The sequence below is a fragment of the Lissotriton vulgaris genome, chromosome 10, assembly GCF_964263255.1.
Source record: "Lissotriton vulgaris chromosome 10, aLisVul1.2, whole genome shotgun sequence".
NCBI lineage: Eukaryota > Metazoa > Chordata > Amphibia > Caudata > Salamandridae > Lissotriton > Lissotriton vulgaris.
Window position 1 is genome coordinate 4,607,147 of NC_141698.1, and position 27,141 is coordinate 4,634,287.

The window sequence follows — 27,141 nt, forward strand, 5'->3', positions numbered from 1 at the left end:
CCCATCACGCCCCACAGCTCATCTTTATTCTGTCATTTACTGTTTGTGACGTGCACTGCTCGTTGGAAGCAGAGGGCCCAGTTAGACCCTCATTGAGTCTGTAGTGTGTGCTCACCAGAAGACCATTGTCCTGGTAAGGGTGGTATGACAGAATTTCAAGAACAACAATATCCATTGACATTAATAATTTATCAATAACATTAATTACAAAAATATAATGTTTATATACTTACAATGTGGAGTGCAAAAATATTGTGCCAAAAATATTGTAGAAGAGAATATCGCTAACAAAGGTACACATATCATTTTTAAATAAATATTACTTTATTAATTAGTTTATTTAAAACATTAAATTAGTACAAACATAATATAATTTAAAATAGAGTTTTATTAAAATGTATATCCATATTTACCAATATAACTTATTAAAGCTATTTATTTGAAATATTTACATTTTATTATTTTTTTGCAAATTTAATATTTTAAATTATTTAAATATCGATATTTTTGAAAAATTATATTCACACCTTTTTTGGGCAATATTGTCTTCCACAGTATTTTTGAAACAATATTTTTGCACTTTACAATACAGACAATAAAACGACAATGTATGACCTGAGGGAGGGACCATTTCCAGACCTTTGTCCTTGGAATGAAAATACACCTGGAAATAATTAATAGAAAGAGACTTGCACCTCACTTCCATTCACCTACCAGGTATTCAAAATAAAGAAGCAACTCTCTTTGTCATTCATTCCAAGAAAACCATGAGTGGGCTCTCGACGACGACATCCAGCAAAGCATCTTCCAAGACTGAGGTTATCCCCAGATAGATTTGTTCACAGAAAAGAAAAAATCCTCAGAAGGTACCTCTAGATTCCACTAGCCAGAGCCCAGATACCCAGGATTCTGATGACCGACGATATCTATAGAAGCGAACACACAGGAGGAGTCTGCCGTTCAGACAGGATCTCTTGTACAAATGTGAGGGCATGGGCCCTGCATCGCAACCTTCCATCGTTGAATTTAGCAGCCTAGCTTATGAATTCTTCCAATGAGGACACATGAACCAGCTGCAGGCTTTATGGAGATTCTACGAGAGGCCAAACGTCCGTCCACCAGAGATCCTTTCTGCCTTTGGCGCATTCAAAAGAACCGCGATCCTTCCAGACGCCAGGAAGAGGTGATGGTTGCTCACTTTCTTTATCTGGCCTTCAATTGTGGTGACCTTAAGGTAAACCTTGCAGCAATTACTACCTGTAGGAGATATCCTTCACAAGCCTCCTTCTGTAGAATGTCTGATATTAAAGATTTCTTAGAGGGTTTTGGGAGAGTGTTCTCTCCTGCTATATCTCTTTCCGGGAGGTAAATGTAGAACTTTCCAAGTTCACGTGCCCGCCCTCTGAACCCATTCACAAAGCTTTATGACAGCGTATTGCTTGTAAGGCTGACTTATTGGCAGCCGTCAAGATTAAACAAATGTTAAAAGAATAAAATGCATTTTTTGAAAATAATAAATATGTACTTCTGTATGGTTTTAAACATGCATTTATATTTATTTAAAGTTTTAGTTATTTTAAATAATTTAATTTAATCCTACATTATTTCCTGTGGGGTTTTATTTTAAGTCTGTACTTCCCCTATTTTCTATGGGCGGGTGTTGCAGTACCAGTAGTTGGCCATGTGTAGTGCTGGACTTAATACAAAAGTGTAAGTTAGAACAAAAGTGTAGTTTGTGAATACTGAAAAGTATTAGATTTACCCGAAGTGTAAATGCATTCGATAGTGCAGATCGTGAATCAGTCCCAGAGGGTCTATTGTTCGACCATCTACTAATATGTACGCGGCTTCATCTCATTACGAAGGAAATGTAATTCCTGTGACTGTGACAAAGAAGTTCTCTCAGTCATATGGTGATTGTTTGCCAGTGTTCCACAGCTTGGTGTCCACGGCCCCTAATCTTTCTCATGCTACAGGAAGGTAGATGTTATCTAAACCTCCCCGTATCTCCCTTCTTTCTATAGCCAGCTCATTAAAAGTGAAAGATTGTGGTATCACAAATTAGTGAAGAATTACTGTAATCAGGGTGTACTATCATTCTGGACAGCAAGATTCATCAATAGCACAAACTTTTCCAAAACCGCTTTGAGTTTCTTGTCAGTAACTCTTACTCTAAGGAAGACATCTGCATCCGCAGCTATTTAAATAAGGTTTTAACCCGCAACAGCAAAGAAGGATCGGTTTTTGGCAAACTCCTTATTGGAAGTGGATGCGAGGGGAATAAGTTGGACTTATCTCAATGACTCCTAAGACCCGAGAATCATCCGTATCTGACTCACATGTCCATCGTGTCCAGCAATGTTGATGCAGGGTCTTGGATATGCAGTCATGTGTCGTCATCATACGGCGAGCAAATATTGGGACTTTTTTAGGCCTCCCATATTGTTTGAAGTAACATCCAGTGGTTCTGTGGCTGAGGTAAATCACACTGGAGTAGAGGACGTCCTTGTCTGGTTCTTCTCTTTATACCCTTTTCCTATATATAGTTGGCACCTGGACACCGACCCGCCCGCTTCCCTGTGCCCTCCAGTTCCTGCTTGTACCAGACTGATCCCGAAACACCACAGCTGCCCAGGTTTTCACCGCTGAGGTTTTCACGGCCGGGTTTCACCACTCACTATTCTTCCCGCCAAAAGAAGCCCCGTCCACCCCAGGAACTACTTAATGTTGGCTGCAGAGTGACCGTGCAGCGGAATCACGCATCTGGGAGGCCGCTGGCCCCATGAAGGTGCGCCAAAGGTAAGCCCATCGGTGACTGTCCGTGCCATCACAAGCAGTGTGGTACAAGCACAAAGAAATATGGATTCGGAACACAGATTTGAGACAATGTTTTTAACTAATGACTAATGACTAATGCAACACGTTATAATACAGCGCCGACCACGACACATGCATCTTGGGATATGCAGTCCGACATGTGGGGAAGACATAATTGGGTGGGGATTGGTAATGAACATGTGACTTAGAGGGAGATTACTCGGGAGGTGGGACTTAAGAAGGAGCCGGCAGTTAGTAATGGATTACAGCTCGAGGAAGTAACACGCGGACTGCTGCTTTTAATAGCTAGATCACAGCAGGTATGAAACAGCGTTGGGTGTAAGACAAGTTGTTTAATTATTTAATTTTATAATTAGGAGTAGGAAATAAGTGACTTTTTTTCGTTTTAAAAATGACAAAGAATATGCCTGTTTCATAAGTTTGTCAAGACCTTCACATCAGCGGTAATTTTGGCAATCAGCACGTGTCTAGAGAAGGATGTTTTATAGCAAGTAGGAAGGTTGGGGGATGGGCACAACTAAGGCTTAAGAATTGTTTGGGACCACTTGGGAAGCGTGATAAGTTACATAGAAATGGAGAACCACGGAGGGTGACAGTGACAATCCGAGGATGGGTGTACTTTTGGTATATTGAAAGGGAGGATATGCGGAGTTAGATGCAATATGGCAATTATCAATGATTTAGGAAAAGCGCATCATTTATGTAATTTTGTTGAAACTTTACATATACTTAAAAACATTGTTGCTAATGGTGTTTTTTTTAATTGTAGCGACCCCCGAAGAAGGGCCCTGTAAGGGCCCGAAATGCATTGGGTTTTATGTTTAATAAAATACTGCCTGTGATGAACACTGCATCATTCTTATTCTTACAAGAGGCCAGGATCGGCACAGTTAGAATAATAAAAAGCTGAAAATTGGCACATTAATCGTGTTGGTGGATTTGGACAAAGGAAGATGAAAATGAACATGACTAAGATTAGTGAAAAAATTGGAAGCAACATTAGGATTACAACTGATAAATGGTTAAATTACCTTCGAAATAAACATGCACGCCAAGGGCGGCATGACGCTGTGCAAATGGCTTCATGGAGCTGAATGGAGCTCCACCCTAAACAGGTGAACCATCCCAGCACCATGACCCCTGGCCCCTTCACCCCCCAAAGATACACTATCGTCAAGCTCTGAACCCTCGACCCCAGATGCCACAACAAACACTGCCATCGCGCTGACCCACGCTCCACGGTAGGCCCTTTCACCTGCACCCACTGCCACTTCACCTGCCACTGCACACAGACAGCCCACCAACCATCCCCACACCTAAAACACCACAGACACCACCTCAACAAAAAAGCCAACTTGCTTCCCCCCTTCTCAACACACGGTCACTTTGCAAGCATTCCACTGAATGATGGGACCTCATCGCCACCTTCACACCCGACATCGTCTTCCTCACTGAGACCTGGCTCAAACCCACATCCGCCCCAGACATTGCCAAAGGGATTCCCAATGGATTCAAAATCACTCACCAGAATCGCACCAACAAGCCAGGAGAGGAACAGCCATCATCCACAAAGAGACCACACAGGGATCCACTACCACTGACAATACCAGCACCCCATGGAACATCTCCACTTCAAGTTCCACACAGGCAAGACATTCGTCAGAGGCCTCCTCGCATACTAACCCCCAGGCCCGCACTCCAGCTTCTGCAACACCATTGCCGACTTCATTGCACCCCTAGCCGTAGACTACATCTTCCTCTGTGATCTAAATTTCCAACGCACACCTCTTCGACAGTATGAGCAGCTTCGGATTGACGCAGATCGGCCACTACCCTACACATACAGCAGGACACAAGCGGGACCCAATTTTCACCTTCAGCAACCGCACTAAATTCAGCCATGTGACAGAACTGACATGGACCGATAACTCCGTCATCCACTTCAGCATCTCCAGCTCCTCCCACACCATCACCCCCAAGATGACCAACGCCCCCCACCTGAGGTAGAACAACATTTTAGAGACCTGCTGAGCAAATGCCTTCAACACCTCCAACCCTGCTACCACCACCAACCTTGAACAGGAAGTGAAAAACGTCAATGCCTGGATCACCTATTGCACAGATCGCATCATCGCCATCAAGAGCAGCACCCAGAGAAAATCCTTCAAAAAGGCCAGCTGGTACATACAAGAACTCAGAACAGTGAAACGAGACTGCAAACACTTGGAGAGGAGATGGCCCACCAGCAAGAACAGCTCCGACAGGGCAGCCTTCAAGACCTCCCTCAACCTCTATCACTGTCTGCTGAGAGCAACATAGAAGACAGCCCTGCTGCACGCATTGAAACCAGCGCAAACAACCCCAAGGAACTTTTCAACATCGTTAAGGAATTCTCGAACCCGGCTGCCAGGAAAACAACATCACAACCTCACAGGAGCTGTGCGACAACCTCGCCCACTTCTTTCATGGCAAGATCACAGACATGTACAGAAACTTTGAACCCCAACCCACACCTATGGATTTATTCGACAAATGTGCTACCACCGTAACTGAAACGACCTGCACACTGACCACCGGGAACATGCGCTCCTCGAAGAACATCATCTCCACCGGGAAATCCATCCACTCGGGAGCTCCCACAGACCCATGTCCACACCACATCATCAACCTCGGAAACCAAAGACTCAGCCAGGAACTCACCACCCTACTCGACACCTCTATCAACACTGCAACATTTACCGATGCCTGGAAACATGCTGAGGTCAGACCACTATTCAAAAAACCCTCTGCTGAAGCAAGCAAACTCAAAAACTATCGGCCAATCTCCCTGCTCCCATTCCCAATAAAGATATTGGAAAAGATCATCAGCAATCAACTCATGACCCACCCGGAGCAGAACCAGCTACTCAGCGCCTCTCAATCCAGCATTAAAACTGCCCTGATCGCTGCCACCGATGACATCCGAACCCTCCTCGACCGAGGAGAAACAGTAACTTTGATCCCCCTCAGCCTCTCGGCAGCCTTCAATACCATATCCTACCACAGACTGATTGAAATACTCCACCACATCAGCATCCAAGAGTGGACTTGGGCGTTGTAGGGGCACAGGGCTCATGCCCTTGTGCCCTCACCACTGACATAGGGCACCCAGCTGGAGGGGTGGCTGACCTATGCCAGGGCAGTGTTTTGTGGGCATTACACACACAGATGTGTGCCATGTCGACTTTTCACTTTGTTTTGCACCACAACATGCAGCCTGCAGAGGCAGTGTGTGAGAAGACCCTTAGAGGCCTTCCCTGGTCACAGTGCCCTGGGTACCTGTGGTACCAGTTACCAGGGACTGACCTGTGGCCAGAGATGCCAATGGGAGGTGTTTTGGGGAAAAAACACAGGCCCTGGGGACCTGATTGGCAGGGACCCAGGGCACACCAAGGAAAAGTGCATCAGTAGTCTGGCAAAACATGGGGGGGATGACTGCACCAGAAACCCACTTTCCTACAGGGCTATATACCAAAAGCGAGTGCACGCAGGATAAAGCTTAGCGATGAGATGAGAACCATCTGGGTCAATTCGTCGGGGACGAGCGGGTAGGACGGGAGCGCAGCGCACCGTGGAGTCTATTGAGAATTAATTTATCCATGAAGGGGATGTGTAAGTCCGGGGTTGTGGGAAAGGACATGTCCATCTGGGAACACATCCTCAAAGGAATGGAGGTCATGTTTATGTAGAGCGCGTTGTACTCATTTTCCGGCTGTGAGTGGAGCCATGAGTTCAGGGGAAGGGGAAGACTCTGAATGTAAGAAGTTGAAGCCCAATGAGCTTCAGAGTGTCCGCCAGGCCCAGCAAGTGGTGGAGGTCTGAATGTCATTGGGGACCAGTCTAATGCCTTGGGGCAACAGTTCGTTACGGAGTGTAGGGTTTGCCAGGTCCTGTTCCGGTCTGGCGAAGGGCAGCCGTGCGTCCGGGTGAAACCAGTGATACGCAGTATGAGCCTGAGCCACGAAGGACAGCTGAAAAACGGGGACTGCAAAGCCACCACGATCGTAGGGGAGAGTTGGGGTGTTCCAGGCGACCCGAGGTCGACGGCCAGCCCAAACTAATTTCAAAGGTAGGCCCCTGATTGTAGAAAAAAAGGCCTTGGTTAAGGGTATGGGTATGTTTATAAAGCGATACAGGAATCGAGGGAGAACTGTCATTTTTATAATGGCTATTCAGCCAGCTATTGATAGGGGGAGTTGTATCCAGCGATCAATTTGAGTAGATAGCTTGTTGACCGCAGGGCCATAATTCAATCAGATAACTTTCTCCCTATTCCTGTGTAAAACCACACCCAGATGTTTGGTGGTGTCGGCGGACCTTTTAAAAGGATATTCCCAGGTTGGGAGGGTGGTGGCATCAGTAAGGGGAAACAGTTCTGATTTTGCCCAGTTAATGCAAAGGCCAGATAGTTCGCCAAACTGATTCACTTCCTGGACTATTGTAGTTAAATTTAAGGCTGGGCAGTGCAAAAACAACTCTGCCACGGTACGCGAAGCTTCACAAGCAGCAGAGTGCGTTAGATAATTGCCGCTTGTGGTGATTTTAAGTGCCAGGTGCAATCATCGTGAATGGCACCATGCACAGTGCAAGCAGCTGCTGCTTCCTTTCTGCTGCTCGAGTAGATTTTTACTCGAACGGACGCTTTCTCAACGCGAGCGGGCGGTTTCTCAACGCGAGCCATCAACAGAAGGATGATGAACGAAAAAAGGATGTCATCGGCATACATGGACATAAGGCGCGATCCTGTGGAAAACTGTAGACCATGATGCATACTCCTGGAAGTGGCGCACCAGTGGGCCCATTGCTATAAAAAATAATAAAGGTGAGAGAGGGCACCCCTGCCCTTGAAGGGGTCCGTGAAAGAACCATTAATACGGATGCGAGCCGTATGGTTCGAGTATAGTATGGAGATGAGAGCTGTGAACCTCCCTGGAATTTTAAGTTTCTGCAGAGTGACATGAGAAAGGGCCACTCCATGGAGTCAAAAGCCTTCTCCGCGTCGAGCAGGGCGACCACTGTGTGGGGATATCCTATTTAAGACAGCGGACACATTTAATGAGGTGGACTGATGTGAAAATAATCCTGCCTGCATGAGTGACAGTATCGTATCTAACAGTATTAATTACCAATTAACCAAAACTTTGACCAAAATTTTATTCGCGAAATTTAGGAGAGAAAGTGGCCTGTACAAAGCACAGTGCTTGGGGTCCTTTCCAGGTTTCAATAGGAGGGAGATTACTGCTTCTCGCATGGAAGGGGCTTCTGCGCAGACCTCCAGCAAATGGGGGATCGGAGTGGATTGATAGGCTCCATAAAAGGCTGCCCTCAGGCCGTCCAGCCCAGGGACCTTCGAATCGTTCATGGAGTCAATCGCTTTGGCTATTTCCTCAGCCGTGAATGGTTCGTTCTGTGATTGGGATTGGCCGTCAGAGAGCCAGACCATGGCTTTTTCCTCCAAGTAATTCTGACACGCTGCTGACTCAGGAGGAAGGCAAGATGTGTTGAGTGATGTATACTAGGAATTTGCTTTGGTAAGCGTGTCCGCGGTAGACGTGTGAAGGGTACCATCATCCAGCTCCAGAGCGGCAATACATCCAGGTCCCGGAGGAGGGCATAGGGTTCGAGCAAGGGTCCTACCAGGTCACCATATTTCCCTGCCATAGCGTGTTTACCCAAAAGAATAAGCTCCCTGGCGGCCAGGAATGAAACTCCTCAAGCAACACTGAGCACCTGTGGAGACCGGAAGGGGCAGGTGAGGGGGCATTCCTCTCGCTTTGTGTTTGGGCTCATTCTCCACCCCTATCAGAGTGTTACGGATATTGCGAAGCACATCGCCTGTTTGGAGATGCATATCCCGTGAATGTAAGCTTTGAATGAATCCATTAGGGTGGCATTTTGTTGAACGGACCCTAAATCCAATGAAAGCGTCCTGGAACCCGGAGCGAAAAACCGGGCCCAACAGTGCCTTCGAGGGGAAGGATCAACGGGGCTCCGAGCCGCATCTATAAGGAAGAGTAAGCATCAGTCGCACCGGGGCATGGTGAGACAATGTGTGTGGTATCGCCTGGATGTCTCAAAGCCACAGAAAGTTGTCTGCTACCAAGAGCCAATAATCCAGTCGGGTCCACACCGACTGTGGAGCAAAGTAGAAAGTGTGGCCCGGAATAGCAGGATGGTGTGAGCGCCAGACGTCCCAGAGGGTTTGGGTATGTATCATATCCTGACGAGCATGCAATGAGCGTGGTTTAGTACAAGGGATGGTGCTGGAAGAATCCATGGTGGGATCTAGAAGGATATTTAAGTCCCCACCCACCAAAATGGTGTCTACGTCAATGCCCTCTAGGAGGGTGGCCATGGTCTGGTAAAAGGGGGGTTGTCGGAGTACGGGGCATACAGGTTTAAGAAAACAATTTGTCTCCCCAACATAGTTCCTGTCACCATAATGTAGCGCCCTGCATGTCTGCAACAATGGACTGGTGGATAAAAGGAAGGGATTTATGAATAAATATGCAGACTCCCCTGGAAAAGAAGCGATAGTGAGCAAAACATGGGTTCAGGCCCCACGTTGTAGCAAATACTGAAGACGTCTCGGGGGGCAGGTGTGCTTCCTGCAGGAATGCCATCGTGATGCCATGCCGATTGAGGTACGATAACACCAACTTACTTTTATGAGGGTTATTCAAGCCTCGGACATTCCAGGTAAGAAGAATCATATCCACTCTCCGCCTGGAGGTGCCTGTTGAGAAAGGAATGGGATGGGAAGAGTCTGCTAGGTCAGGTCAGTCAAGGAGGCTATTTCAAAGAACAATCCCCTAGTCCTGGTCGTCGTCCATGTCGGATGAGGCGTTTCAATGACCAGGGCCGGTCAAATGTCACTTTATGTTGTTTCGTGTCCCCTCGGCCCATGGCGGCGGAGCCACAGAGGCGATGTCAAGCCCAGCAGGCAGACACAGTTGTTCACTCAGCGGGCAAACAGGGTGAGGCACAATTGTCTGCAGCCCACAATTATAAGGGGCCCATCAAAGTGTAGCGGCTCTGATATCCCCGAGCTCCAGCCCAGAGCGTCCCCAGCAGGGATGGTCATAACGGGCGATGCAGGATAGGGCGGAGGCAGTCCCGGGTATGGATGAGCCACCCTGAAGCCACGAGCATCCTAGTGGGTGCAGCCACTCATGTGGAGTTGAAAGTGGGCCGGGAACCCCAAACGAGGGGGCACTCACTGCAGCGGAAAGAGCGAGCATCAGAAGGGCAATCCCTCAGAGCATGGCGGCTAGCTGGCGACGATGAAGGTAGCAGCGTGGCACTCACCACGAGTAGCCTGTGGTGGCTAGAGCCATAGCGGCACACTTGTCACGAGTGCTGCAGGCCACATGCCCACCCCAGTGGCGGCGTGCTCTTGGGCGATTATTGCCTGCCCTCAAGGGTTTCTCTTTGGACCCAAGGTTTATCTCTTTGTTCTGTCCTTGGATGTTTTCCTTCTGCTCTTAAGTGTTTCTCTTCTTCTGCTGAGTGTCTCTCTTCTGTTCTCAGGTGTTCTTACCTGGCATTGTTTTTCTTATGTTCTTAGGTGTTACTCCTCTTCCCTAATGTTTTTTCTTCTGCCCTCGGTTTTGCACTCAAGTGTTTCTATTCTGGTGTCCCGTGTTTCTCCTCTGCCAACAATTTTTCCTGTTTTGTTGTTAGGCACTTCTCTTTTGCTGTCAGGTGTTTTTCTTGTATTGTTGAGTGTTTCTCTTTGCCCTCAAGTGTTTCTGTTTTGCAGTCAGTTGTTTCTCTTCTGCCGTTCTGATGTTCCTCTTCTACCCTCTGGTGTTTCTCTTCTGCTCTCACATGTTTCTCTTTAACCCTCATGTTTCCTAGCTTCTCTCACCAGGTCATTTTGTTGTATCCTCAGGAGTTTCTCTTCTGCCATAAATTGTTTTTCTCCTACTCTTAGGTGTTATTCTCTGCCTAAAGGTGTTTTGTCCTTCCATGGTACTTTTTTTCAGGTTCTGCACTGGGTTGTTTTTCGTCTACCCTCTGGTGTTTTTCTTTGTTCTCAGGAGTTTCTTTTCAGCTTGTAGTTGTTTTTCTTGTTTTTCACCCCCTGTCATTTCTCTTTTGCTCTCAGGTGTTTCTTTGTTGCCTTCAATTGTTTCCGCTTTCCACTCCGGTGTTTCTGTTCTCTCCTAGGGTGTTTCTCCTATAACTGCAGGTCTGCCTCCTTTTTCCCCTTATGTTCTCTCTGCTGTCTTTCATTTGCCCGGTGTGGATACCTCTTCAGTCCTGTACGTTGCATTGTGTCTGCCCCGGCTCTCAGTCCTTGATCTTAGCCACTCCTTCCTTTCAGTTCTAATCACTCTGGTGGTAACCATGTCTTCTCCTTGTCTCGCCCCCAGCGCCAGTGCGTGGAGTACGCTCTGAAGGCCCAGCCTCTGCGGCGCTATATACCCAAGAACCAATACCAGTACAAGGTGTGGTACATGGTCAACTCCACAGGCTTCGAATACATCATGTTCGTGCTGATCCTCTTGAACACCATCGCACTCGCCATGCAGGTAGGACGCTCAGATGTCCAAACACTATGGAGGAAACGTCACCGGGGAGGCTTCCTGCACAGTACCAGGGGCATGACCTTAAAGGCAGGGTCACGTCTGGCCCTTTGGAGTTCTCAGATGCCCCTCTCTCTGTATCCCAGCAGTATGGAGGTATCCACAGGAGCATGAGCTCAGGGTGGAGTCTAACTTAGTACTATTAAAACCCCACCCATATTTCTCCTTGTTTCACAGGGCCACGGTGGTACCCCTCAGGGGCATGACCTCAGAGATGGGGTCTCACTTGGTACTTTGGAGTTCTCAGATGCCCCTCTCTCTGAATCCCAGCAGTACGGAGGTATCCACAGGGGCATGATCTCAGAGGTGGGGTCTTGCTTGGTCCTTTGGAGTTCTCAGATACCCCCCTCTCTGTATCCCAGCAGTACGGAGGGGTGTGACCTCAGAGGTGGGACCTAACTTAATACTATTAAAATCCCACCATCATTCTTCTTGTTGCACAGGACCATGGTGGTACCCCCCAGGGCCAGGACCTCAGAGATGGGGTCTCGCTTGGTACTTTGGAGTTCTCAGATGCCCCTCTCTCTGTATCCCAGCAGTACGGAGGGGTGTGACCTCAGAGGTGGGACCTAACTTAATACTATTAAAATCCCACCATCCTTCTTCTTGTTGCACAGGACCATGGTGGTACCCCCCAGGGCCAGGACCTCAGAGATGGGGTCTCGCTTGGTACTTTGGAGTTCTCAGATGCCCCTCTCTCTGTATCCCAGCAGTACGGAGGGGTGGTACCCCCCAGGGGCATGATCTCAGAGGTGGGGTCTTGCTTGGTGCTATGGAGCTTAGAAGCTGTCACAGGCGGTGGTGAGGCCCAGTGCAAGACATTTTGGTGGGATCCATAGCTCAGGAATTGTATCCACCTTAGAAAGAAGAAAGGCTTAAAGGATCCGACAGCATTGGCATCTGTGATTTACAGATGTAATGTGGATATCTATAGCAAGCACAGCAAGCAATAGAACAGCACCCATATATCAAGTGCGCTTAGAAACACATGAAATATCAGATTTACGCATTATTACTATATTCTATATGTGTGTGTGTGTTTATATATATATTATTTGTTTTTAAGTAATTGACTCTGTGGCAATCGCCATTTGTGCATAACAGATTGTGTACACCCTCTCACCCGCCACCATACGTCCCCCCTACTCTTGCCCTGTGTGTATTTCGTAACGCTGAAAGATGTCACCCTAATAGTGAGGCTGACATCACAAGGTCATTGCTAGACTTGTTATCTTCATTTTACTGTGAGCCATTCATTTCACATGTTGTATGCTTAAGTGCGGGCCCTTCCTAGAGTGGCCCCCCTCAACGGGGCCTTCTTCCCCCGCCCTCTGTGACGGCCCTGCAGAGGTCTCACACGTGTCGCCTTCTCTTCCAGCATTACGAGCAGTCGAAGCCTTTTAACTACGCCATGGACATCCTCAACATGGTGTTCACCGGCCTCTTCACCGTGGAGATGGTGCTGAAGATCATCGCCTTCAAACCGAAGGTGAGTGCGCTTGTCGCGGAGAGGTGCACGTGGAGACTAGTGGGACCCTCACTCTGTCCGCGGGGTCGGTGGTACTCTCCTCACTGTGTGGGCTCTGTCTGATAGTGTCTGCCTCTTTGGGTAAATGGTGTTCCTCTTTGACTGCTCCTTGATGACAGCTGTCAGTATTGTGTTCCTGGTCCAGTGATTGTGGTTGACAATTTTGGAACTTGTTGTCTGGCCCTGTCTGACAGAGCTGTCAGGAGTGTCTTGTTGTTTATTTATTTATTTTCTGACACTTATAAAGCGCGAACAATTACCCTTGGGTGTCTCAGCGCTAGACTGCAGTAATGTCATTCCTTAGAGGTGAGGATGCGGTGGGTGTACTGTATTATTGGTTGAATAACCACGTCTTCAGATTTTTTCTAAACTGTAAGAGCGATGGACTGGCTTTGATGTGGTATGGTAGGGTGTTCCAGATTTTGGAGACCGCAACTAGGAAGCGGCGGTCACCCCATGTGACTGTTCTGCTACGTGGGACCACTAATTGGTTAAGTGATGAAGATCGTAGCTTTCTGGCAGGACTGTAAGGTATTAGGTGATCTTTTAGGAAGCGAGGCCCCTGATCCTGCATTACCTTGTAGACTATGCACATAGCTTTAAACTTTATCCTGTTTTGGATAGACAACCAATGGTAGGACCTCAGAGTATCTGAGATGGGTGCGAATTTTGTTTTTTTGGACAGCAGGCGTCCAGCCGCATTTTGTACCGTCTGCAACTTTTTTGTGACTCTGGATTGTGCATTCAGAAAGAGTCCGTTGCAGTAATCTAGTGAACTTAAAACCAATGACGTGACCAGGGTCTTAGCGGCCGTGTCAGGCAGAAAAGGCAAGATTTTCCTTATCATTCTGAGTTTAAAATGGGCCGTGGACGCTACCTTATTGGCATGAGCCATAAAGTTAAGCTGGTTGTCAAAGGTAACTCCTAGATTTCTCACCTTGGGGGTCGGACAAGGTGGGGTGCCAAATGTTGATGGCCACCAAGTAGTAGGCCACGATGGCGAGAGATTGCCAAAAATGACAACCTCCGTTTTCTCGGAGTTGAGCTTCAGGCAGTTTCCTGCCATCCACTCACCGATAGCTGTCATGCCTCTTTGGAACCGTTCTGCCACCTCCTGTCCATCAGCCTTAATGGCCAACACCAACTGTGTGTCGTCTGCGTATGAGGTTAGGCTCATCCCATGTGCTTTGATGACACTAGCAAGGTCCGACACATAGATGTTAAAAAGTGTCGGACTAAGGGATGAGCCTTGAGGGACCCCACACGGCAACAACAGTTTGGCAGATTGGAATGGTCCAAGAGTGACCGCCTGAGTTCTATTAGCCAAGAAGGAGGCAAGCAGGTTTCTCGCAGTGGAATGGATTCCCATTTTTTCGACACGGTCGACCAAGGTCTTATGGTCAACCGTGTCGAATGCTGCCGAGAGGTCCAAGAGTACCAGCAAAGCTGTCCCTCCTTGGTCCCGGATGAGTCTAATATCATCCGCTGCTTTGATGAGAGCAGTTTCGGTTCCATGATATTTACGGAACCCAAACTGGGTATCATCAAGCAGATTGTTTCTCTCTATATATTCCGACAGCTGCTGGTTCATGGCTTTCTCTGTCAGTTTGGCCAAAAAAGGAAGACTTGCTATAGGCCGGTAATTTTTCAGATCATTCCTGTCAAGATTTGGTTTTTTAAGCAAAGGCTTAATCAATGTGTTTTTTAAAGAGTCTGGATAGGTCCCAGAGCTCAATATTATATTGCAAACATGAGTGATAATGGGAGTAATTGTATCTGAAACCATGGCTAACACCGAAGTGGGGCAAGGGTCCAATGCAGAGCCTGATTTAATGGACCTCAGTATGGTTTTAGTTTGATCGGTCGTTAAAGGTTTAAAACTCGTCATGGTATTACTCAGAACTGTCTGCGAGAGAGGGGCAGCGGTAGTATTAGGTTCCAAGGTGAAAGCTTGGTATATATTATTCACCTTTGTGAAGAAGAACTCAGACAGGGCATCACATAGTGATTGTGATGGGGGGGGGTTTAAGTCTGGTGTGTTACCCGATAGGGTTTTAGCTATGTTATACAGCTGTTTGCTGGAATTTATAGCATGTTCTATCTGCAGAGAGAAGAAGTGCTTCTTTGCTGTCGTGATCAAAGTTTTATAAGTGGCTAGAGCTTCTTTATATTTATTCTTACTTTCACTGTCGTAAGTTCGTCGCCAATACCTTTCCCTGTTTCTTGTTAATTGTTTCTGTATTTTTAGCTCTTCTGTGTACCACTGAGCAGTCGGCGTACTTCTGTTTCTTGAGTGGGACTTAGCGGGTGCCAGTTGAGACGTGGCGTCACTCAGCCATTCATGAAATTGGGAAGTAGAAGTACAGGGATCGTTAGATAGCTCAGGTTTAGTATTATTTAGAAGTATATTTAGGTTGTTGTAATTTATGTCCTTCCACGCCTTGAAAGTGCCTGGCTTGGGGTGGGAAGTATTCTTCCTAAACGTGTAATTGTTCTCCTGATGATGGTGTGGCCCTGTCTGACAAAGCTGTCGGGAGTGTCTTGTTGTATGATTGTTCTTTTGATGATTGTGTGGCCCTGTCTGACAGAGCTGTCAGGAGTGTCTTGTTGTGTGATTGTTCTCCTGATGATTGTGTGGCCCTGTCTGACAGAGCTGTCGGAGTGTCTTGTTGTGTGATTGTTCTCCTGATGATTGTGCGGCCCTGTCTGATAGAGCTGTCGGGAGTGTCTTGTTGTGTGATTGTTCTCCTGATGATTGTGCGGCCCTGTCTGACAGAGCTGTCGGGAGTGTCTTGTTGTGTGATTGTTCTCCTGATGATTGTGTGTCCCTGTCGGATAGAGCTGTCGGGAGTGTCTTGTTGTGTAATTGGTCTCCTGATGATTGTGCGGCCCTGTCTGATAGAGCTGTCGGGAGTGTCTTGTTGTGTGATTGTTCTCCTGATGATTGTGCGGCCCTGTCTGATAGAGCTGTCGGGAGTGTCTTGTTGTGTGATTGTTCTCCTGATGATTGTGTGTCCCTGTCTGATAGAGCTGTCGGGAGTGTCTTGTTGTATGATTGTTCTCCTGATGACTGTGTGTCCCTGTCTGACAGAGCTGTTGGGAGTGTCTTGTTGTGTAATTGGTCTCCTGATGAGTGTGTGGCCCTGTCTGACAGAGCTATCCAGGAGTGTCTTGTTGTGTAATTGTTCTCCTGATGATTGTGTGGCCCTGTCTGACAGAGCTGTCGGGAGTGTCTTGTTGTGTAATTGGTCTCCTGATGAGTGTGTGGCCCTGTCTGACAGAGCTATCCAGGAGTGTCTTGTTGTGTAATTGTTCTCCTGATGATTGTGTGGCCCTGTCTGACAGAGCTGTCAGGAGTGTCTTGTTGTGTAATTGTTCTCCTGATGATTGTGTGGCCCTGTCTGACAGAGTTGTCAGGAGTGTCTTGTTGTGTGATTGTTCTCCTGATGATTGTGTGTCCCTGTCTGATAGAGCTGTCGGGAGTGTCTTGTTGTGTGATTGTTCTCCTGATGATTGTGTGTCCCTGTCTGATAGAGCTGTCGGGAGTGTCTTGTTGTGTGATTGTTCTCCTGATGATTGTGTGTCCCTGTCTGATAGAGCTGTCGGGAGTGTCTTGTTGTGTGATTGTTCTCCTGATGATTGTGTGTCCCTGTCTGATAGAGCTGTCGGGAGTGTCTTGTTGTGTGATTGTTCTCCTGATGATTGTGTGTCCCTGTCTGATAGAGCTGTCGGGAGTGTCTTGTTGTATGATTGTTCTCCTGATGACTGTGTGTCCCTGTCTGACAGAGCTGTTGGGAGTGTCTTGTTGTGTAATTGGTCTCCTGATGAGTGTGTGGCCCTGTCTGACAGAGCTATCCAGGAGTGTCCTGTTGTGTAATTGTTCTCCTGATGATTGTGTGTCCCTGTCTGATAGAGCTGTCGGGAGTGTCTTGTTGTGTAATTGGTCTCCTGATGAGTGTGTGGCCCTGTCTGACAGAGCTATCCAGGAGTGTCTTGTTGTGTAATTGTTCTCCTGATGATTGTGTGTCCCTGTCTGATAGAGCTGTCGGGAGTGTCTTGTTGTGTGATTGTTCTCCTGATGATTGTGTGTCCCTGTCTGATAGAGCTGTCGGGAGTGTCTTGTTGTATGATTGTTCTCCTGATGACTGTGTGTCCCTGTCTGACAGAGCTGTTGGGAGTGTCTTGTTGTGTAATTGGTCTCCTGATGAGTGTGTGGCCCTGTCTGACAGAGCTATCCAGGAGTGTCTTGTTGTGTAATTGTTCTCCTGATGATTGTGTGGCCCTGTCTGACAGAGCTGTCAGGAGTGTCTTGTTGTGTAATTGTTCTCCTGATGATTGTGTGGCCCTGTCTGACAGAGTTGTCAGGAGTGTCTTGTTGTGTGATTGTTCTCCTGATGATTGTGTGTCCCTGTCTGATAGAGCTGTCAGGAGTGTCTTGTTGTATGATTGTTCTCCCGATGACACCCGCCCTCATTGTCCATTTCCTGATTGGTGACCAATGCTCTTGAGTCTTTCATTTCCTTGTTGTGTTACTGCTCTCTAGTGACGGATGTTCTTTGTTTAGTGGTTTCTTTCAGATGACAGCTGTCCTTATTGTTTGGTGTTTTCGGGGATGATTGTCTGTGGTGCACGATTTGTTTTTTTGATGTGTAATTTCTACCTATGATGCTTGTGCTCATTGTGTGCTCGTTGTGTGCTCTCTCTCTCTCTTTTTCTAAAAATTGCTATCCCAGGTTTATCTTTTTTCTGAGACACAGTATCCACTTGTTGTGTACTTTCTTTTCTTGAAGATTTCAGGCCTTACTGTGTTTTCTCTTTGACGTAGTCCTATGTGGTTTGTATCTATTGTAATCTTTCCAGGATGCTGGGTTTCTGTTGTGCAACACCCTGCCCTCTTTATTTCCTCTGACGATTGATGTCCATATTATACTATTATCTGATAGTCGTATCCTTGCTGTGTGATGACTAATGTCATCTTCGTGTGGACTCTCTCTACTCTGATTGTAACTTAACTTCCTGATGGATACTTCTACCTGTAGATTCCTCACCTTTGAATATAGCTGGAACCAGTGCGGATCCAGAAACCTCTGACTCTGGTGCTCATAGAAGGTGCTGGCTCTGACCCAATGCTAGAAACAGAGTCGGGATGGCGTCACTGGAGCTTTGTCGTCCCACTTTAGCACACTGATGTCAATTCTGTTTTTCTCACCTTTCAACACATATCTGGAGCTTCTTTCCTCAGCTCTGAGGTGAAGACTCTTCTCTCCAAATTGTTTTTGGTGCAGTGCTAGAAACCTGTCTTTACCTTAGAAACCAGGCTTTCAGCCCTGTTGTAGGTGTGATGGACAGATGTCAATCACGGATCCAAGCAAGGACTATCTATGCTGTGTTGGATCCAAACAGGACTCATCATCATGTGACCTGTACCTCTGCACGAACCCCAAGGCAATCAAAGATCAGGAGGCCGTTTGAATGTCCCGGAAGACTCCATGAGCATTTCAAAGAAGCCAAACCGATATATCAATATACCAATATCTATATCAATATACCAATATCTATATCAATATACCAATATCTATATCAATATACAAATATCTATATCAATATACGCTTTGAAATGGAAAAGATTAATCATACGGTTCCTGAATAATGGGCGTAATCCTGTTCTTTTCTAAGAGGAGATTCTTGTTCATTACTCATTTCAAGGTGCCAAGTCAGCATTCTTCCAATAAAGTCATCTGGCTGCCATTACTGCATACAGTATTGGGTCATCTCAAAAATACTTTAAAAAACCTTTTTTTTACCATCCTGTTAATCAAACACGTCTTGGAAGGATTGAAGAAAGTGTACCCTCCAATTAGTCCACCTCCACCTTCATGGGAACGGAATCTGGTTTTATCAAAGTTAATGGCTCTTCCATATGAGCCAATACCCAAGACCTCCTTGCCGCTCCTTTCACAGACGGTAGCTTTTGTAGTAGGCATTACTTCCACCAGAAGAGTTAGCGATCTCCAAGCTCTTTCAGCCGTCTAGCCTGTACAGTATTTCATTGTAAAAAAGTAGTTCTAAGGACACATCTTTCTTTTTTTACAAGGTAGTATCTGATTTTCACATAAATCAGACTATTTACTTGCCAGTATTTTTCATCGATCCATCATCCCCAACAGAAAGATCTTTGCATTCCTTGGATATTAGAAGAGCCCTTAAGTTTTTCCTTGGTATACACTTCCCCCTCTCCCCAGACATAGAATAGTCCTGTGCAGCTGTTATTTTTCAACGGAGCCCGACCAGGATTGCACCCTTAAAGTCAAACATTGTATATTGGGCCTGGTCACTCATTGATTGATATGCCACTATATCCATAAGGTATCAGACGTCAGGGGGTTAGTAGATCTTTAGAGACATTCGACCCAAGGGACCATTGGGTTTTCTGTAGTCTTTTAGACAATGCGCCTCTTGTTGTGTACTCTCAAATGGCAGCGGCTCTTGTGTGCTCACTTTCAGATGACAACACGTTTGTTGTGTGTTCTCTTTCAGATGACAGCAGCTCCTATGTGCTGTCTGTAAGATGAGAGCCACTCTTGTTGCCTATTGTCAAATGACAACAGCTTTTGTGTGTTCATTTTTAGAAGACTGCAACTCTTGTGTACTCTATTTCAAATGACAGGGACTCCTGTGTGTTGTCTTTCAGATGATTGTGGTTCTGTGTGCTCTCTTTCAGTGACAGCATCTGTTGCTGTGTGCTCTCTTTCAGTGACAGCAGCTCTTGTTGATGCCTTCTTTCTGATTCCAGTGGTCCCCTTCCCTTTGTCTGCTCTCTCTGATAGTATCCCTCTTTTCTTCCTCTAGCATTACTTCTGCGATGCCTGGAACACCTTTGATGCCTTGATTGTGGTGGGCAGCCTGGTGGACATCGCAGTGACAGAAGTGAACGTGAGTTGGTCTTTGGTGCCAAGCTGCACCATGCTGTAGATGAGATGCTCAAACCCTCCCTGGCATCAGACTGTCACCAGGCCACTGCAGCTGGGCAGATCTGTGTGGGCGCACGCCTGCCAGTGTCGGTCTTCTTATGGCCTTGTTTTGTGCGGCTGTCAGTGTGTCTCACATATACTTGTCTTTTGTAAATCTTTCTTGTCTGAGTCAGTCTGTGTCTGTCAATCAATCACTCTTTCTCCTCTCCGGTTTGTTTCTTATAGTGCAGAATAGCTCGGAGGGTTGGATACTGTCCTGGGGAGGAGAGAGCATTATTTCTTCTGTGCCTTCCTACAGGTCACTGACTTTGAATACTGTGGTGAGAGGGCGGGACATGCAGGGAAAGCTGTGCAATGTATTTGCACTTGTAAGCATGTGAGGCTGTATCAGGGAGCTATGACAGGGACTGATACATACCTTACACCCCTCATGACACAGCAGTGAAAGGACTTGGGGGTTCATGTATAGGTTGATGGGTTGTACTCTGGTCTGCCAGGCCAGCAGAGGGGGGCACTTCCTTGACAAGGCAGAGTAATGTAGCCGTATGAGGAGATCTTGCCATGCAGGCCGAGATCTTTTGCCTTCAGGTTCAGCTGATGATGACAATGATGATGTGAATGCATCACCACATGACCATCCAGAAACCCCTACTAGGGATTCAGAGTGAAACGATTTATTAGTCCTGGAGATGCGAGCACCGAGCTCGTGCCACGGGATCCGCCTCCGGATGATGTTTACAAATGCTGTGCTCCTGTTGAAAAAGTGTTTCACCGTTTCCACCTTCCTAATACTGCTGTAAAGAAAGCATTTATTAGAGTTTAAAGAAAAATCTCAGAGGAGCTCCAGGTCCATTCGTATTCTGTGGGAAGGAGGTCTGCTCACCATGAAAAACCTGGCAACTGCCACTGTAGACCCCTTGAGAAATGAAACACTGGTCCACTAATTCAGCCCCTGCGTTTATTTTAAATCAAGTAAAGACTGACCCGGTGCTGTGAGCTGCTGTACAGGGTAGAGGCAGAAACCCTTCCACACAGTGCACCACAAATATATCTCTTTACAATGAATGCACTACAACACATTCCAATACAACGTGGTCGTTACAATGACCGCGTTGTTACAACGCAAACGAGTACATCGCAAGTCGTTACAATGACTTGCTGAAGGGGGTACGCTGGACATAGGAATATTATAATTTACTATTCCAAATCCAGTTTGTGCAACAACAGGGAAGGTGTTGGATTGTAAACTCAACACCAGCGCGCCCCCTACAGCAAAGTCTTTGAAACAACTTGTTATGTAATGGTTTGCAATGTAACAACACAGTCGTTGTAAAGACCGCGTTGTAATGGAATACGTTGTAGTGCATTCGATAACTGATGTCTGCTGTGCACCACCCCATGGATAAAGAAGGCTGCAAGTGGAACTCTAAGGGTAAAAGTGTGTTCATTCTTGTGGAAGGTGCAGTTAAGATTGCAAACGCATCTGCTATAGATGCTAGATTCAGTCAGCAACAGTAGAGCGACACAGTAGAATACGCTGATGAAGATCAGCCAGCCCTCATATAGTGATCCTCAAAAGCCACTGGTGAATATCAGCTAGCCCTCACAGAGTGATCCATGCAAGCTGCTGGTGAATATCAGTCAGGCTCATCTAGTGATCCGCAAAGGCTGCTGGTGAATATGAAGGACTCGCCGTCTTATTTATTTATTTATTTATTTCTTTCGATTTGTATAGCGCTATATAACCCAGGGGTCTCTAAGCGCTTGTCCAGTAAGCACCACAGGAAACCAAAAGAAAGACACTACCAGAAATTTATAGCCCTCCCCAGGCCTTCTGAAGGTTCTTCCTAGTGAGCTGTGATACTGCAGAGCACGAGTGCACATGGCCAGGAGTGCTGGAGCGTGACGGCTCTCAGCTGTGTCTAGTGAGCGAGCAGGTTACAAACATGACTTACTTTTAATTGTTGCTGCTAGTGCTGACTGAGATCACTGCTTTGAATATGAGACTTTCATGCATTTTGGGCAGATTGTCCTTTTTTAAGAATCTAGGGGTATTGGTTGTTCTGGTCCGATGACAGGTAGTGAGATGCTTGGTTTCGCAGATGCATTGCACTATGCTCAGTCATCTGGGACGGTCATTCCGTGGCCCTGCGGCATTCATTGGTACCACAGAGAGGTGCATTAGTGAGCTTCTTAAACTTGTTAACAATAGCGCCTCTGAGCTTGCACGGCTGCCTCTGTCTCTGGCTCTCCCCAGTGACTGCATCTCTCACCGGTCTCTGCATTGTGTCTGTCAGTCTGTCTTTCATGTGTCCCTTTGTCTCCTCAGTCAGTGGCATGTCTGTGACTGTCTCTCATTGGTGATTTGGCGCTTTGTTGCTCATCTTTTGCTTTGTCTCATCTGTCATTGTGTCTCTCACATATCACCTTGGGACGGCTGTTCTTATCATTATCGTCGTCATCATCATCATCGTTGTTTTCATCATCATCATCATCTTTGTCGTCATCGTCATCATCATCACCGCCGTCTTCATCATCATCATCGTCACCATCATCGTCCTCGTCTGCTCCTCCGGGCACAGAACGGATGGCACGTCGGAGAGGTAACAGGCTCCACCCTTCACTGTCTGTGATTGATACAATACATGTTATAGGGAGGAGGTGTGAGCTTCCGGGGTGAATGATGGGAGAGATGGAGCGTGTCTGGAGAGAGGTAAGCGCTGTGTCGATGGAGGGGAGAGCCCCACGGCACCTTTGAGACGGTCCCCTAAACTGAGGCGTATGGAAAACTGTCAGCACCCCTGAGGCATCTATTCCACGCCTGCTCTTTAGCTTCCATTGTGGAGATCATCCACTATTAATGCCTCTTGATTTGGGTTTCTTACTGCCCTGCACTTTGTGTGATTGATGCCAGCATGCACTTCTTTATGCACTTTGTGTGTTTGATGTGAGTGCGCATTTCTTTATGCACTTTGAACAACCTCTTTTTGTGATTGTATTTCCAACATCTCAAGTTGATTGGGCACCGGCTCACTAAAATTCAATAGTGAAAAAAACGAAGTTGCGTTTTGCCACCTGGAAAAACTAGGGCTGCTCCACCAATAGGCTTCTGGCCTTTGGAGGAGAATTTGCCCTAGTGGTGTCAACTTCAGGTCAGCACTTAGGGTTGCAAATGGACTGTGATCGCTCGCTCTAGTCCTGTGTCAATATCGAAGGACTGGGCTATTCTAAGGCCCAGCGGTGCCAGGGACAACACCTGAAACCTTCGTGGGTTACCTGTTCCGGCGTACAAATCATAGAGACACGGGACACTTCCTTCGGCGTCAAAGATCAGCGTTTATTTACTGCAGGGATACAGAAATCGCAAGAAGTACACAATGTGTAGGTTCTGAGAGACTGCTTCGAATTGCAAAAGTGAATCGCTCCTTTTATACACATTTTCGTCATTGCACAACATGGTGAACAAAAGGTTACAACTCAGTTCCCGCAGTAAACTTCAAAAGGGTTGCTTTCATGTATTCAGGAGCCCGGAACATAATTACAGTCACATTGCCGGTTCCCAACTGTAAAAGCACGCTATCCCACCGTTAGGCACATTCCATTCTGGCTGTAAACGAGCTAAGAGAAGAGACAGAAACAGGTGCAAGGAAGACAAAGACAGACAACAGATTGAAAAAGAGTGTAGGGGGCAATATCGGAAGCATGATTGCAGGATCAAAGGATTCGTGCCTAATGCATGCACGGCTGAAACAATAGACCAGCACGGCAAGATGAGCCTCGAGCGGAGCCATCTGCCTTTGCTGTGTCATCCCCCTCGTCATAAAGACACCCTCAAAGGAACATGTGTCTTCCGCAAGAGTATGGGAATCCCAGGGTCACGAAGCGGACAGTGTCCGTTCGCTGACTACTTGAGGGCAAGAAACAAAATGGATGCCGTATCTAAAATGGAACCCGTGGGTTCAGATGGAGAAACCCACGAATAAGACGAACGGTGCAAAGTAGTGTAGCGAAAATGCGCACACCCACTAAACTCGTCATTTGCGGTTCATAGATACCAAACTCGTCCATATTCGAACAAGTCGAAAACGTCATTACGATTCTCACAGAACCTCAATACACTCACTGCCTCCTGCTTCTACATGATGAGGAGTCTACCCATAATCTGACCTCCCTTGCCAGTGGCATCCATTAATAGTCCAGAGTGCCATTTTGAACAGCGTTGAATATGAAATGCCCTGTTTTTAGGTGCTCCTACACATCTCAACAAGGGGTTAGCTGGGCTCCAGTGTGCCGAGACCAACTCCTGCCATGAGGTGATGCTACTGAAGCAGCCCCGCACTCACCTCACTGACTCCCCTTGCACAAGAACATTTTATTTAAGTCATTGTGCTTGACTCAGCAGGCATTTTACCAAGTAGGTCTATGTATGCTTTTGAATAAACTGCAACGTTATGTCCCTCAAAGACCTCTATGTTCTGCAAACACTAACGGATTAAATGTTCCTCAATTCAGTCAAGCTCAAGCAGGCGGCTAGCTTTTCTGCTATGGGCTGGTCAGCTCTGGAATAATTGCCCCCACTCGTCGACCCACCTGCGGTCATCTTGCCTTTAGAAACATTTTCAAAACGTGGCTCTTCGCAAAGTGGGTGTTGACCACACACAGCCCTTTTTGTTCCATTCAGCCAGGGCCAGGTTGCCTCCCTTGGTTGCTCATGTGCTTTTCAAGTATAAATAGCAATAGAAATAATTATTTTTGCTGCCATCCCATGGCGTCTTGACCCTTTTGGTATAATTGAATGCTCTTCTGTTTGTGATTCGATGCCTGAAAGTTTCAACTCCCTGGTTGTAGTTTGTTTGTCATATGACTTCCTCCATTAGTTTCCTGTGAATGTCACTATAGTTGAGTACCGTTCCATTGCTTGTGTTGAGGAGCCAGAGTTGTTTTGTCTGCATTGCTAAAGTTGAGTGTGCTTCCATTGATTGTGTTGTGGTAAGAGTGTTGTTTCAACTCTGTTGGTACAATACTTTGCTCTTCCATTAGATTTGTTATGGATCATGAGTTGTTTCGACTCCATTGTTACAGTTGATGTCTCTTCCATTGGTCTTGTTGTGCTTCCTGAGTTGTTTTGACTCCATTGTTACAGTTGATGTCTCTTCCATTGGTTGTGTTGTGCTTCCTGAGTTGTTTCGACTCCATTGGTACAGTCGGTGTCTCTTCCATTAGTTTTGCTATAGTTCCTGAGTTGTTTTGACTCCATTGTTACAGTCGATGTCTCTTCCATTGGTCTTGTTGTGCTTCCTGAGTTGTTTCGACTCCATTGGTACAGTCGGTGTCTCTTCCATTAGTTTTGCTATAGTTCCTGAGTTGTTTCGACTCCATTGTTACAGTCGATGTCTCTTCCATTGGTCTTGTTGTGCTTCCTGAGTTGTTTAGACTCCATTGGTACAGTCGGTGTCTCTTCCATTAGTTTTGCTATAGTTCCTGAGTTGTTTCGACTCCATTGTTACAGTCGATGTCTCTTCCATTGGTCTTGTTGTGCTTCCTGAGTTGTTTAGACTCCATTGGTACAGTCGGTGTCTCTTCCATTAGTTTTGCTATAGTTCCTGAGTTGTTTCGACTCCATTGTTACAGTCGATGTCTCTTCCATTGGTCTTGTTGTGCTTCCTGAGTTGTTTCGACTCCATTGGTACAGTCGGTGTCTCTTCCATTAGTTTTGCTATAGTTCCTGAGTTGTTTCGACTCCATTGTTACAGTCGATGTCTCTTCCATTGGTCTTGTTGTGCTTCCTGAGTTGTTTCGACTCCATTGGTACAGTCGGTGTCTCTTCCATTAGTTTTGCTATAGTTCCTGAGTTGTTTCGACTCCATTGTTACAGTCGATGTCTCTTCCATTGGTCTTGTTGTGCTTCCTGAGTTGTTCCGACTCCATTGTTACAGTCGATGTCTCTTCCATTGGTCTTGTTGTGCTTCCTGAGTTGTTCCGACTCCATTGTTACAGTCGATGTCTCTTCCATCGGTCTTGTTGTGCTTCCTGAGTTGTTTCGACTCCATTGGTACAGTCGGTGTCTCTTCCATTAGTTTTGCTATAGTTCCTGAGTTGTTTCGACTCCATTGTTACAGTCGATGTCTCTTCCATTGGTCTTGTTGTGCTTCCTGAGTTGTTCCGACTTCATTGTTACAGTCGATGTCTCTTCCATTGGTCTTGTTGTGCTTCCTGAGTTGTTCCGACTCCATTGTTACAGTCGATGTCTCTTCCATTGGTCTTGTTGTGCTTCCTGAGTTGTTTTGACTCCATTGTTACAGTCGATGTCTCTTCCATTGGTCTTGTTGTGCTTCCTGAGTTGTTTCGACTCCATTGGTACAGTCGGTGTCTCTTCCATTAGTTTTGCTATAGTTCCTGAGTTGTTTCGACTCCATTGTTACAGTCGATGTCTCTTCCATTGGTCTTGTTGTGCTTCCTGAGTTGTTCCGACTCCATTGTTACAGTCGATGTCTCTTCCATTGGTCTTGTTGTGCTTCCTGAGTTGTTCCGACTCCATTGTTACAGTCGATGTCTCTTCCATCGGTCTTGTTGTGCTTCCTGAGTTGTTTTGACTCCATTGTTACAGTCGATGTCCCTTCAATCGGTCGTGTTGTGGTTCCTGAGTTGTTTGGATTCCATTGCTAAATTCGATGTCTTTTCCATCAGTTGTGTTGTAGTTCCTGAGCTGTTTCTACTTCATTGCTACAGTCTATGTCTCTTCCATCAGTGGTGTTGTGTTTCCCGAGTTGTTTTAACTTCATTGCTATCGTTGAGGGCTCTACCATTGGTTGTGCAGCTACATCTTAACTTTTCCCGCTGATGATGCTAGTCTTCCGTTGCTGTGAAGCGCCTGTTCCTCAGGTCTGCATAAAAGCTACACTGGATCCAGCCTATGCTCATTTCTCTCTGTTTTTCTCTCTTAGAGCTCAGAGGACAGCTCCCGTATCTCCATCACGTTTTTCCGTCTGTTCCGAGTGATGCGATTGGTAAAGCTGCTGAGCAAGGGGGAGGGCATCCGTACCCTCCTGTGGACCTTCATCAAATCCTTCCAGGTGAGTATGGATTGGAATGTGGATTCCAGGTGATTTCTAATGTATGCAGGGAGGCAGAGAGAGACTGTTCTAGAATGTACAGTGGAGAGGAAAGAGCTTTA

The 27,141-nt window shown here is 46.5% G+C and overlaps 1 protein-coding gene across 1 annotated transcript in view; it reads left to right on the forward strand.

Annotated features, from left to right (window-relative positions):
• Positions 1 to 27,141, forward strand: part of CACNA1F (calcium voltage-gated channel subunit alpha1 F) — a 291,317-nt gene that overhangs the window by 184,281 nt on the left and 79,895 nt on the right. The window contains exons 29-33 of the mRNA XM_086940156.1: positions 11,256 to 11,414; positions 12,847 to 12,957; positions 19,846 to 19,929; positions 22,550 to 22,570; positions 26,912 to 27,040. Coding sequence (XP_086796282.1) covers positions 11,256 to 11,414; positions 12,847 to 12,957; positions 19,846 to 19,929; positions 22,550 to 22,570; positions 26,912 to 27,040 — 504 coding nt within the window. The remainder of the gene's footprint in view (positions 1 to 11,255; positions 11,415 to 12,846; positions 12,958 to 19,845; positions 19,930 to 22,549; positions 22,571 to 26,911; positions 27,041 to 27,141) is intronic.